The 13,589-nt window shown below is 41.2% G+C and overlaps 1 protein-coding gene across 1 annotated transcript in view; it reads right to left on the bottom strand.

Annotated features, from left to right (window-relative positions):
• The window catches only part of COQ2 (coenzyme Q2, polyprenyltransferase), a 407,280-nt gene that overhangs the window by 226,461 nt on the left and 167,230 nt on the right, over window positions 1-13,589 (bottom strand). Inside the window, exon 4 of the mRNA XM_086961980.1 lies at window positions 13,050-13,171. Within this exon, the coding sequence (XP_086818106.1) occupies window positions 13,050-13,171 (122 nt within the window). The remainder of the gene's footprint in view (window positions 1-13,049; window positions 13,172-13,589) is intronic.

Here is a 13,589-nt window from a genome sequence, read left to right as displayed (position 1 = left end):
TTCCCATTTCTTTTTAGGAGTAGTTAGATTGTTTTTGATAAAAACTTTTTCAGGATTTTCAGTTAGTTCAGGCTTTACAGGTTTCCCTCCCAAACTATCTCTTCCTAGTTCTTCCTAGGATTTTTCAATAATTTTGGCAAGTTCATATGGTTGCTCAGTAATATCGAGTTCTTTTAATTATTGGCAGATTGACACTGATGCTGCTTCACCTTTAATGTTAGCTAATAAGATAGCTGAGACCTGTTTGAAATCTTTCAGTAATTTCATACCAAGATTCAAGGCTGGTTCTGGACCGTATTCATTTTGAATCTGTCGCAGAACGTCTGGTATTACCGCCATAGACGGGACACCATGTGTTTTTGTGTAGATTGAAGCAAAGACTGTACCCCAAGTGTCACAGTCCTCTACGTGTGGTGTAATTCCAATTGGTAAACAGATTGTTAGAATCCTGTGTTTCTCATGAGGTGTACTATCGGGAAATACTGCCTCTATTTGAGTAATTTTCTGGGCTAACCAGAATGGAATTTGTTCCCTTTTTGCGAGCAACTTACAGATTACTGACTGTATAGTCTGTGGTGTGATTTTGTTTGTGTTCCCCTAATGAGGGGTGTGCTGTGGAATTCTTATAGCAGGTTGGACTGTTAAAGTCCTCATGACATATTGAACCATTTGTCTATGTATTGTAATTAATTGTTTTAGCTGAGCTAACAGTTCTATATCTGACATTCTTTCAATGTTAGGATGTGGTGTATAGCTGGCTAGTACCGGCCATGTTGCTCCTGGTCTACCTAGTGGACCGAGCCTGGTAATGTGATTTTGATGTTGTAGGGCGCCATTAAACCAGAGCTGATACTCTTGGTAAGTTAGTGGAATTTCAACGTCCTCGAAAGGAACGTATTCCGCTGGATGTTCCTCCATCTTGTAGAAGTGGAACACATGAGTTGTTGGATTTGCCTGTGGAAAGACAATCCATGAATAGAATACCTCTGTCTGCCGATATTCATGTGCCTCTATGACAAATATAACCGTACCACCTCTCGGTGATAGGCAATTTTCTATAAGCTTTATAGCTATGGTTTTTCTCACGTTTTCCAGGATGATTATAGCATCCGGGTCATTTTGTTGGAGACCTATAACGTCTAAAACAGGTTGGGCTGCAGTTCTTGCAGCTCCACCACTCTCTTCGTCGCTATCTTGCATTTTTGTTGCAATTTTTGCAGAGAAAGTTTCAAGGAAATAAAGATCAGGTGCACAATATTTTGGAACACTGTATCCTTCAACGTTGAATAAATCCAAAAACTAATACATAGGATTTTTCGTCCTACTCAGTTTAATGGCGGATATTTGATCCTTTTACCCACTCCAGACGTCTATTGGAGTTTTTACGGGATAAAGGGGTCTCTGTGAAAAGCACGACTGAGTTATTCTAGTATCTAGCGTTAAATTAGTGCCTTACCAAAGTTGGGCGCCGTGTAGTGTAGTTCCTATATTCCCAATAGGCTCTGCGCATTGGAATAATATATCCTATAGATTAGATTTAGGACTGAGGTCGACTAGGTATCTATCGAATATACTAGACTTAATTGTGTGTGCCAGCTAGCTCAGAGGTCACTAGAAACTTTCTCGAATTCACAAGAAGGGCTTAGTCTCTGACAGCCGCATAAACATGACAACTTTGTTTCCCCAAGATAAAATGTATCTTCAGAGTCGTGGAAACAATAGATAGATATTTCCCTCAGTCAAACGTGCATGTTTCATTTCACTAGAGGTGAAGAGAAAGTAGAAAGACGGGCGTTTTCAATAAAAGGTTTTATTGAACAGTCTTCTTTCTCAAGCATAAGAAATGAACAGCTACAATAGTAAAACTGTTTGTAAAATATGTGTACAGTATAAATAGTAGAATAAAATAATACTGTAAGAGCATTGTATGGTTCCTAAACCACATATAAATACATACATAAATAACAGAGGCTAAAAGTACTCAACTGGTGCTTCTAAAATACGCCTACCCTACGCCTAACCTAAGCTTAGTACGAAGTAAGAAGTAAGTGTAAGTGTAGCATAAATGTAGTATTCTTTTGCCAAGAATCTGCTCAAGATTTCTCTAAGGGTCTCATCAGCTCCGTACCTTAGTTTAGAATGGAGAAAGTCAGGTTAAGGACTTGATTTGCCAACAACCCGCAAGGGTAGCTTGGAAACACTGGAGCTGGATTTCAGGAGAAAAGACAGCGTCTCTCTCAGTGCGTCTGCTGGAGGGTCGGCTTCCTTCGGCACTTGCTGTAGCAAGGCGCGTCGGGCAAGTAGATAGTCAAACTGCTCCAAATCACTGTGTGTTTGCTTGGGCGAGTGTGGGCATATTTATACCTTGAAGGTGCCGACTTTGACATACAGTTGGACATAATAACGTCATCAAAGAGTCTCAGTTCTTTGAAAACTCCATGAGTTCTTGGATAAATCAATACTCAAGCAAGGGGAAGTCCCTGACTGCTGAAGGCGGGTTTTTCCAAGAAATCGTTGTGGATTTTCGGAACAAGTGGAAGTAGCCCTGCCGTATTTGGACTGCATGAGTTATGCCTAAATATGGTTATGATTTCTATGCCTATATAAGGATATGGTGATTTATACCTATATAAGGGCATGAGTCGGGAAACTTACAATAGGGTCCTAAAATGATACACAACAGTTTTTTCAGTGAATTTCAATGGTTTTTAAAATGCTAATTTCTAACTATGTCTACAAATTTAGGACATGTGAAGAAAGAGGAAGAAAACTGAAGCAAAAAGCAAGACAAATGCAGAAAGAGGCAACAGAAAGATGAAGAAAAGTGCAGGAAGAAGCAAGAGATGTGCAGAAAGAACGAACAGAGGAGCAGAAGGTCCTCCTGTGCCCCTAACTTTTTAGTGACGGGTACTGGTGGTAACTGATTCTGACTAACCAGGACCAGAGCCAGTGCTTTGCTAAAAGACACTTCGAATACAGTGAAAACACCTACATACACTAGGGAACACTATGCATTGGGGTACCCCTGTAATGAGATTGCCCACCTCTGTATTTGCCATGAGTTAGTGCCTGGGTCATTGCATGAGTACATGGGTAGTGACTGGATGATTAGTGCTGCAAGGACAGTGCATGGTGATTTTATAACTGCTTGTGATTTGGCGGAGTGATTGGATAAGTACATGATGTTGGATGGGTGATATGGAGGAGTGAATGGGTAGTGACAAAGGGATTTCTGGAGTACATGGATACAACCTGGGAAATTGGAGGAGTGAATCGGTACTGTGTAGGTGGTTAGAGGTCTGCATGGGTAGTGCACAGGGGGTTGTAGCAGTGCGTGTGTTAGTGCCTGGGTCACTCCATGAGTAGATGGGTACTGACTGGAAGATTAGAGTACTGCAAGGAGAGTGCATGGTGAATTTGTAAGTGCCTGGGTTTTGGCGGAGTGATTGGATAAGTACATGGTGCTCGCTGGGTGATTGGAGGAGTGCATGGGTAGTGACAGGGCAATGGCTGGACTACATGCGTACTGCTCAGGGTATTGTAGCAGTGCATGAGTGCATGGGTAGTGACTGGATGATTAGACTGCTGCAAAAAGAGTGCATGGTGAATTGATAAGTGCTTGGATTTTGGTGGAGTGATTGCTTAAGTAGGTGTGGCGCCGCGGCTAGGGCGACTGACTCCAGAATCTGGGGATCACGGTTCGATCCCCAGCACCGGCGGCAGATTAGCCCAGCACCATGTGACTCTGGGCAATAGCTTGCTTAATCTTCCCGACGGCCCCCAGCCCCTAGAGACCCGTACGGGTGATTGTGCGCTTTACAAATGGGGATTATTATTATTATTATTATTATTATTAAGTACGCACATGTCCCATCAGGCCCCGCCCCCTCCCTTCACCACTGTGCAAATGCGCCCCCTTGCGGGTTTCAATTTGGGGGACCCTCAGGATTCAAGGGGGCTTACTCCCCCAAATTTACAATGTGCCAGGGTGTGCATTGTAGTGTCCCTTTAAACTAATAGGGGCATCCGAGAAAGCAGTTTTGTAGGTCTTTACATTCATGCCGAATTTACATGCTCAGCATGTACTGCACTTGTGAAAGCCTTTGCTCGCAGTTAACCACCCTGCTTTCAGGTCTGATTCTGGACTGGTTCCGACGAAGTCGTTTCACATAGAGTGAGCTTTTCTGTATGTGTAGTTGGGTTTAGCAGGTAAGACTTGTGACAACACTGTGTCAGTTAGTACAATCGGCCACTGAGCATTAATTATGCACTTGATTGAATTGGCCTGCCTGCTGTACGTAGAAATGAACCTACAAGGGACTGGAGGACTAGACGTAGGAGTATCGCTCTGATTCAAAGTCAAGTGCGATTCAGTCACTGTCACTTCATGTGTGGGTTGTGTGTGTAATAAGTCCAATCTATCGCGTGCATTGGCTTTGATGAGGGCAGAGTCAAGTAGTTTGGCTCTGTAGCCTCTTTGCAAAAACCTACTTCTTGCTGCTTGCTGGGCTGTCACTAATGCTTCTGGTGTACTGCATGCTCTGCGTATCCTCAAAAATTCACCATACGGTAAACTTGTGATTGTATGCTGGGAATGGAAGCTAGTGGCATGCAGCAGTGTGTTTCCCGCTGTGAGCTTGCGAAACAACCGTGTTTCAACTTTGTTGTCTTCAATATACACTGTGATGTCTAGAAAATTAACTGTACAATGATCAATGTGGGCTGTAAACTGCAGATTAAGCTGATTGTTGCTGATGATATTGACAAATTCTAAGGCTTGATGTTCTGTGCCTTTCCAAACGACAAATATGTCGTCGATATACCTCTAAATGTGGACCAAATGCCTATTTACAAGTGTTTTGTGTTCCCACCAGCCTACGTGCAAGCACGCGAAGCTGGGGGAGAAGCATGCACCCATGGCAACACCCTGTCGTTGCCTGAATATTTTGCCCACCGCATCATACTCAGTAGCATAGTATTACGTTTGTACAAAGAAATGCACCTGTCTAAAGGAAATGTTCAATAGCTGCAAGTCCATCATCATGTCTAATACTCGTGTAAAGGGAGGTAATGTCTAGGGTCATGAGCATGTAATCACTAGACCATTGAATGGAACTGAACTTCCTAAGGAAGTCCTTTGTGTCTCTTAGATAAGTCGGCAGGGCAACCACATGTTCTTGCAAATAGTGGTCGACATATTGTGATGTATTTTCAAAGACACTATCTCTTGCTGAGATTATGGGGCATCCTGGGACTGGGGTTACCTGCTTATGGACTTTCGGGATCAAATAGAAAGTCTGTAGGATGGGAAACTCTTTCTGTAGAAAGCAGAATTCATCTTTCATATATATATATATATATATATTCACTGAAAAAACGATAGGTTTCAGGGGTGTTATAGTTAGCTGGATATTTCACTTGTACAAAACCATAGAACTTCCACCGTTATAGATAGTTAGTTCAGCTAACTATTACTTGCTCCCCTGCAATGCACTGCTCATGACGTCAAATATTACATCATTCATGGCATGGTCAGTGACATCACTGATGACATCACTGATGACATCTCAAATAACATCACTGATGACATCACGGATGACATCATCCACGTGATCATCTGATGCACCTCCTCACACCCTAATATAACCTTTGAAACACCCATTTTAACATACAGACTTCCATTTTTGAAACCATAGACACCAATACCAGTTAGTACATACTCACTCATTGATTCTTAGGTCTACACACGCATTCAACCAATCTCCCATACAATCACTTATACATGCAGTCACTCCTCAATACAACACCATCATATGCACTCATACACCTATTCAGACAATCACATACAGCCACTCGTCCATGGAGTTACTCACAGATCTAGATAGTCATGTAAAGAATCAATGACACTCCAATTTACTCACCTATACAATTATACATGCAACACCTCACTAATTCATTCAGATATTAGTGTATACTTACTGTTATATAATCAATGATACAAGTACACACTATTTTTACAGCCACTCTCGTAATCACTCACTGTCACATATAGTTATTTATAGACATCACTCACCTAAACTGCCTTTAACATATGTAGCTACTTATTTGTACCACTAAGATGTCCATTCACTCACAAACACACCTATACACACACTCACCTAGTCATAGAGCTTTTTCCACATGCACACTTGAACCCATAGAGCCAGTGAATCAACTAGTCACACATCTATGCACAGAGTCACACACCTCTAACCCACCCACACACACACTCAGACACCGCTACAAATACTCAGGCAAACAATGAGTAACCCATATAAACTGTCATGTAGCTACTGACTAACCAGTGTACTAGCTTACACAACAACAAACGTGCCCTGTGCTGCGTTTTAAGTTGGGGAATTAAGTCCCCATGAATCACGCTAATCTAGTGTGTCTGTGAAGATAAGGGACTGTCTTGACATGAAAGAGCTCCTTGCCCTGGAGGGATGCACAAACATGCTCTCATTAGTTAGACAACGTCATGTTCATATGTTTACTATGTAGTGCAGAGGTGGGAGTGTACTGTGTTTTGTGCATCTGTCTTTGTTACTAGAGCTTTTTATCTGTGTGAATGGAGTACAAGTGGAGTCCTACTGACCCATTCGCCTAAATTCTGCTGTTACCCACTAACCCCAGTCCTGGCACTATCATCCTGTGTATGTTTGCTGGTATATATGTGTGTAACCTGCATGGTGTGTATATTGTGTGCCTAGGTGAAACAGAGTAATGAAAGCCTGTGTATTCAACTTTGTAAGACCCTAGCGTGTTCTTGTGCGCAAGGGGGAGGTAAAGTTATTTCCCCAAACCGTGGAAGTGCACTGCTGACATTCCTGAAGCTGGTGAAGGAACCCTGGACAGTGAAGTGGTCAAAGAGGAGGCAGGCTTCCCTCTCCCATTAGAAAGTAGATAGGTCCTTTGGTAGAATATGAGCGGCTTATTAGTAGTCACGAGTACTGTCATTTGGTAGGTGATGGGGTGAAGGGTAAGACTGCATTTTCTGCTGTTCAGTGTGTGAAGGATCCTTTAGTTGATTCCAATATTGTGTCTCTTTTCCTGTTAACTGCTGTTAAGTGTGGCTGTTGATAGCCAGATGCAGAATGCTTACAGCTCTTTGTATCTTTCTTGAGGGTCCTCCAAACTGGAGATGACCCTGATGAGAACACCACTGCACCCACAGACTGGTATGTAAGACAATCTGGAAATGGCACATGGATGGAGAACCAACCCAAACCAGTTCTGAAAATACAGAGAGAGAAAACGCATCCCCTGTCTGCTTTATCTGTGTAAAGGTGGGAGCTGCAGACCTACTTGTTCCTTTTCCAAGTTCTTTCTAACCAAGGAAGGGGGTGCTCTGCAGAGTTGTCAGAGGACTGCTTTGAGCCGGTGTTTGTCTGTTAGTCAGATTCCCAGAGGTGAGTGGACATCACCTGGGGTCTGATCTAGATGAAAGAGCTGTCGCACGGGCCTCAAGCACCTGGAAGCTGATGCCTGAAAAGAAGGAAAGAAGGAGTGACCTTACCCTGTAGGAAGTGTTGTCTTCTAGGGGGAGCAAGGAGAAGTGACCTCAAAGCTCTGGGCCCGGTTACCCAGAAGATACTTGAGAGAGAGTGACCAGCGTGCTCCTGAACCGGAGTGTTTTCTCTTTTGCCTGCAGTGGCCTGTGCCATGTGACTGTCCTGAAATGTGCATGAAGCGGATTGCGCCACTGTGATTCCAAAGCAGCAATACAGTGACACTGCAGAAGTATGCCCGGGAAGACTGCACATTATGACCATGATTAATGTGCCCCAAAGTGGACCACAGCCGCAGTGACACCATAGAGAGTGGAGTTGGAGCCATTCTGCTGCCTGAGGAGTTCAGGCAATGATATACACTTTACAACACTAAGGTGGTTATTTAGAACTGGCAGGGGTTCTCTTCACCCTATTTAGAGTTTAAACCACAGGTATTTATTTATCTGGGGATTATATAGTGCGGACAAGACCTTTACAAGAGGTCAATTTTCCACAAAAAACGTAATTTAGAAGAGGCAAAAGAAAATGGTGCAAAAGGATCAAATTATAAAACATATTGTCCAGAACAACATAACCAGGATTCTGTCATTACAAAACCTACATCAATCCCCAGGATAAAAGGGGGTGAAGTCGGAGGGATAAACGCTGTCCAAAAGAAAGGTAAGTCTATGAAGTTATAAGGAGACATTAAGAAACCAGCCAATCAGTGTCAAAGTGTTCCTGAAAGGGTTGACTCTAACTTCTTTACGAAGAATTTGTGCGAGGGATTATTCTGATAGCATGCTGAAAGGAACTACATACTTTGGGTGTGCACCCAAAAAAATCAGGAGAGAATTATTTCCTTGTTGCAGGTAAGGAAGTCAAGCATGAGAGGTATACACTCTAAATTTGGTGGGAGAGACACCTGCCAATATTTTTGTTCCGTATCCGCCAAACTCTAAATAACCACTTAAGCCTGAACGTGTGCCTCTAAACATATTCTCTATAAAAAGAAATGATCACAGATACCTATACACGCAGGCAGCTCAGCTTTGACATTTCTGGATCCTCTCTTCACAAAGTCTATGAGAGAAATGGTGGAAAGAAATGATGACGCTGCCACCAAAAAACGTAAGGTATTTTAATCAGATGTAATTCACTGGGGTTGTATAAAGGCTGCTAAGATTCCTCTTGCCTCTAATCAACTAGGTGATCAGTATGTTAGGTCAGACATTTCTACAGATTTTCTTTAAAACCATCATTTTTTTAAACATTTCTATGAGTTAACAAAAAACTCTGTTTCTATGAAAGAAAACTGGATAATATGTCTTTCTTAGCCACTAAGTAAATGTGAACTATTTATTGACGATGGCACAATGGAAAAAAATCCCACTATACTCAACTACTGAAAAAGACTGAGTGGCCAGGACATCCTATCATAATTCAGACAGGGGAAGAGCTCCGAGTGCTTACAATCTAAATCCCAATAGCCACAGCTGAAGCCCTAGCAAGCGTCAAACGCACTTGTATGAGACACCGAACGACCATTTATTGCATAATAAAAGGAGTGCAATTGATGAAATGGCAAAGTTGAAAAAAACCTTAATCTCACTAATCGTCAGATGAGTAGACCCCTCTCTCTTTTGCCCAAATGAGCCCATCCAAGCAATGAGTTTGCAAATTCTTACAACTTAAAATTAGTAATGCCAAATTTAGGATATTAAACAAGCCATCAAATATAATTGTACTTTGGAGACAAGAAATGTTAAGTGGCCATGCCTCCTCTAAAATTTGCAGAATTTAAAGTAACTACAAATAAACCCTCTTCAAAGCGAAAATTGGATTGAAGACTGGACTAGAATGCATCAACTGCATTTCCTGGCTCACATTGGGACTATATTTGAGAAATACCTTTGATTTCCAAACTTTCAACCTTAATAGCACAAACCCAAAATGTAATCATTTGCAGTGCCTTGCTCACTTACTGAAAATGTATAAAAATGACACGTTGAAATCTCATAAATGCTGCCATTGGCGTAAAGCAGATATTGCAACTGTTATATGATTGTAGCAAAAATCACCCCTTCTGTGATCACCTTAGGAATGTTTAGTATAACCAATGAGCATCAAGATGCTAGTCCAAGACATTCTTCTAAACAAATATGGTAACACTATGACAATTAGTACTACATTGTGTTGGCCATTGTTCTTGTTTGACCTTGAAATTGAGAAAAAAGCACTTGTTCCAGACTGATGTTGCATTTGGTGTCTTGTTGATGTCTATATCAGAGTGACTTAACACGTTTACAGATTCTTGGAAAGATAAGGACAGATGACATCTGCATCAAAGGCAGACATGTTGATGGTTCAACAAAAATACAGAAAATGGAGCCTCGGTCTACTTATAATGGAGTTGGGCCTTATGGTCTTCACATCAGGTTGCAACTGCCTTGTATACTCTAAGAGGTCCCAGTGCAATAGTAAGGATCTGAGAATGGGGCCAGAGATGGGTACCAGTGTCAGTACCATAATCCCCATACAACATTTCTTTCTCACATGTAGAGTGACCAATCACGTTTCCCAACTACCCGTCCTCCCTTTCTATCCTCCAGGTCCAGTTGAGGCTTTTCCACCTATAGAAATAAATAGGCCTTAATAGGAAGAGCAGCTGCACCCATCTCACCATTTTTTTTTGCTCCAGCTCTTACAGTTGCACTACCTCTATGCAATTTGAAGTTGCTTTGCAGTTTTTGTCACCTCTGGTGATGGCGATTGATCCAATATAGGCTGTAATACAGTATTAGCTAGTTCCAGGGCAGATTTAATATCTTTGGGCTCATTGGGAACATCAGAGAATGCATATTTCACTAAACAAAGGGGTCGGGGAGAAACACAGGCTATGAAAAAGCATGGATGAGATTGGGCCCAAGGTCTTGAATCAACAGATTGATTATGGTGACTCTGAAGGAGTGCCACATGTGGTCATGGATGTTCAGGGAACACAGATGCAAAGACAAGGAGAGGAAACAACTCCTGTTTATCCCAGCATTCCCCGATAATGCAGATACCAATTTTCTGTGGACATAAGTGGGTATCTTCAGAAGTCTTCATTTTCACCAACAATAATTTTTTTGCCAACAGCAGTCCATCCAACCCATAGCCATCAGACATTGTTGGAAAATAAATCACTGTGGCATCCAATCATCACCAAGTTAAAAAAGAAACCCTTGATGTCCTTAAAATGGATGAAGCATTGAACATCACAAGAGTGAATGAGACAGATGAGAGTGTGCACACAGATTTTGAATAGAATAGGTGACTACAAGGTGCCCGAAAAGATGTTACATTAGTGGCTGTACCTGTGAGGTAAAGGTAGACACTCTTGAGTGAGTGTTTTTACTGAAAGATTTACGATATATAGCCGAGGAGTGAGTGGTCAAAAGTGATCTCCTGCAGGCAGCATGTCCAGATAGAATGGTCAACAATGTCAAATGCTGCAGAGAGGTCCAATAACATGAGGATTGTGACACCACCAGGCTCTGTGCACATGCAGTCATAATCAGGTATTGCAATCAGTCCTGACTCAGTGTGTCTCTAAGGTCTGATTTCAGTCTGTTAAAAGACAAGAAAGTCACTGAACACTGCAAAATCTCTAATCTTGGGCCTTGGTGGATTTGTCCGGATGCAGGTTCTTTTGCCAGTAGCAATGTAATAATGGCTCCTTCATCTCTGTAGGAGCTACAGTGATCCTCAATGAAAGGTTCAAAATATGGAAGAGAATAAGGAAGCGAGTGGATGCTCATGATTTAAAGAAACCCCAATAAACAAGTGTTCAATAGAGATCACTAAGTTAGGATCTTAGTAGTTGAAGTAAAGGCGAAATAGATAAAAAAGGATGGTGATACTTCAAAAGATTAAGAAGTCTCAGAGGATGACGACCTTGAAGTTGATGTTGCATCTCTTTCATAAGAAATTGTCATGTGAAAGCCGTTTAAAAAAGTTTGTGCAGGGAAGAAGGACAGAATGACATGAGAGTAGTAGGATCTTTTACAACTTGATACAACTTAGTAGAGTTTTTCTTTATTTCTTTGCAGTGTTGAGTAATTTCTTACCGACCGTTGATTCCTTCCAGTATTTGATTATTAATGTAAGTGCCACAGTTGTTCATGGTGTGAGGTTACATCTGTGGGTTTCCAAATCCCTTTTGGTGGAGTCACAGCACTGACGGTCAAAGGTAACTAGGACTTTGAGCGGAGATCCAACCCGGCTTACTAATTTTACTCAAGATTCTAGAAATAATTATAGAACTCTAGGGAACACAAAGATGTATATCTGTCGAAAATAAACTGAAAACTAAGAGTATCGTGATCCAATGAATACAAGAGATAAAACTACATTAACTATCACTAAAGACCTTATTTAAAATTTGGAGGATCCAGAACAACCATCCCATTTAGCATGTAAACTAGGTAAACACTCAACATATTGTGAACAGCACATCCACCAATTTTCGGCAGATGTCCTGCATCCGTGAAAGTCTAAATCACCCCCAAGATAATATATTGTGTTTTTCAACAGTACAAGAAAGTAGATCACAAACCCCTACCTGAAGAAGAAGATGTTGTTCTTTGAATACACTACAACAAGTAGATTGGTTTCCAATGTCTTCAAAATATATTTCAAGTTGTATACTACACCGTGCCGAACTCCCTTGCACTAACAATAATATACGACTTGATTTGGTCTCCAGCTTGACCCTTGTTTGGCAGAATTGCCTTTAATGGGATTTAAAGTCTATATGATAACAAATCTGCTCTGAATCTTCTGAAATCGGATACAATCCTCTCCAGGATCCCATGAACAGGTAATTCAAATGATTATCTAAAAAAGGCTGCTTGATCAATTAACTTTAAGATGCACTATTTCTCCGATAGTCATCAGTGATAGTTTTCCAATAGTCTATTTTTCTTTCAGCTTGGGTTTTAATTCTTGGTATTGTGTTCATGTGTAGCTTGTAGTGCGAGATGCAAATCTGTATTGCAGCCATCGTATTCATTAAACCATAAGTTCTGAAGAGATAGGAATGTAATATCACTGGAAGGTTAAGAGACTGAATTGCATGCAACACCATTCATTGAACATTTGGTCCCTGCAACAATTTCACAATGTAACCACCCACGGGAAGTAGGATTTGTGCCTGTCTCTTAAGCTCAATTTTGCAGGTTTTCCATGCCTGCTCCCTCCTTATCTATTTTCTTAACTTTTTATTCCTCTTTCTATTTTTTCTACCTTTCTCTTAATTGCCACTGGATAAAGTCGAATGATCATAATTAAGTCCTGGATCCCAAAAATGGGTGCTAGAACAGCCCACCCATTAAGCACAGTTTATCTGCCATGTTACCTGTAATGTAAGACCATCAGTGATCAACAGATACTCCAAAGGCAAATGAGTTATCAAACCATACAAATCTAAACATTGAAATTTGAATGGGGATAGAGAAAATAATGATGCCTCACCTGTAATAATTTAAACATAAAAGCACACCAAGGGCCAAGCTCAGCTGCCCTCCAAGAAAAACAAGGGATTGAAAACTAGAAACCTCTCCAGCTGCTATCGGTCGACTTGCTGTTCTTTCAACCTATTAAGGATAAAAAAGAACTTCTTAGTACTTATTGAGAGTATCTAATTGTGCCAAGGTGAGAATATCTGCAAGGTGTCACATACTGCCAAGCAACCAAACACAAACCACACAGAGATTGGGTTTCATAAAAGGAATCAATCTATTACAACATTCACCTATATTTCTATTCACGTTTTTCCGGCTAGAGATATGTTGACTGAGACCTTAAACATGAACTGATCAGTCACATCCAGGTACAATTCTGTTTGGTGTCAGAAAAAAAAGTTATGTTTTTGCTAGATCGGTCACCATTTTCTGCTGTGCATATAGAAGAGTAAATCTTTTTTTGTGTAAACATGACATCTTATTGAGGCAATCGTGTCCAATTCTCAAGATGATGTCACTAAAGAGGAGTTTGATGGGAGGGAATCCAATG

The sequence above is a fragment of the Lissotriton vulgaris genome, chromosome 3_1 (assembly GCF_964263255.1).
Source record: "Lissotriton vulgaris chromosome 3_1, aLisVul1.2, whole genome shotgun sequence".
Classification (NCBI taxonomy): domain Eukaryota; kingdom Metazoa; phylum Chordata; class Amphibia; order Caudata; family Salamandridae; genus Lissotriton; species Lissotriton vulgaris.
Note: the sequence above shows the minus strand (reverse complement) of the source record. Positions and strands in the feature narration are given on the sequence as shown.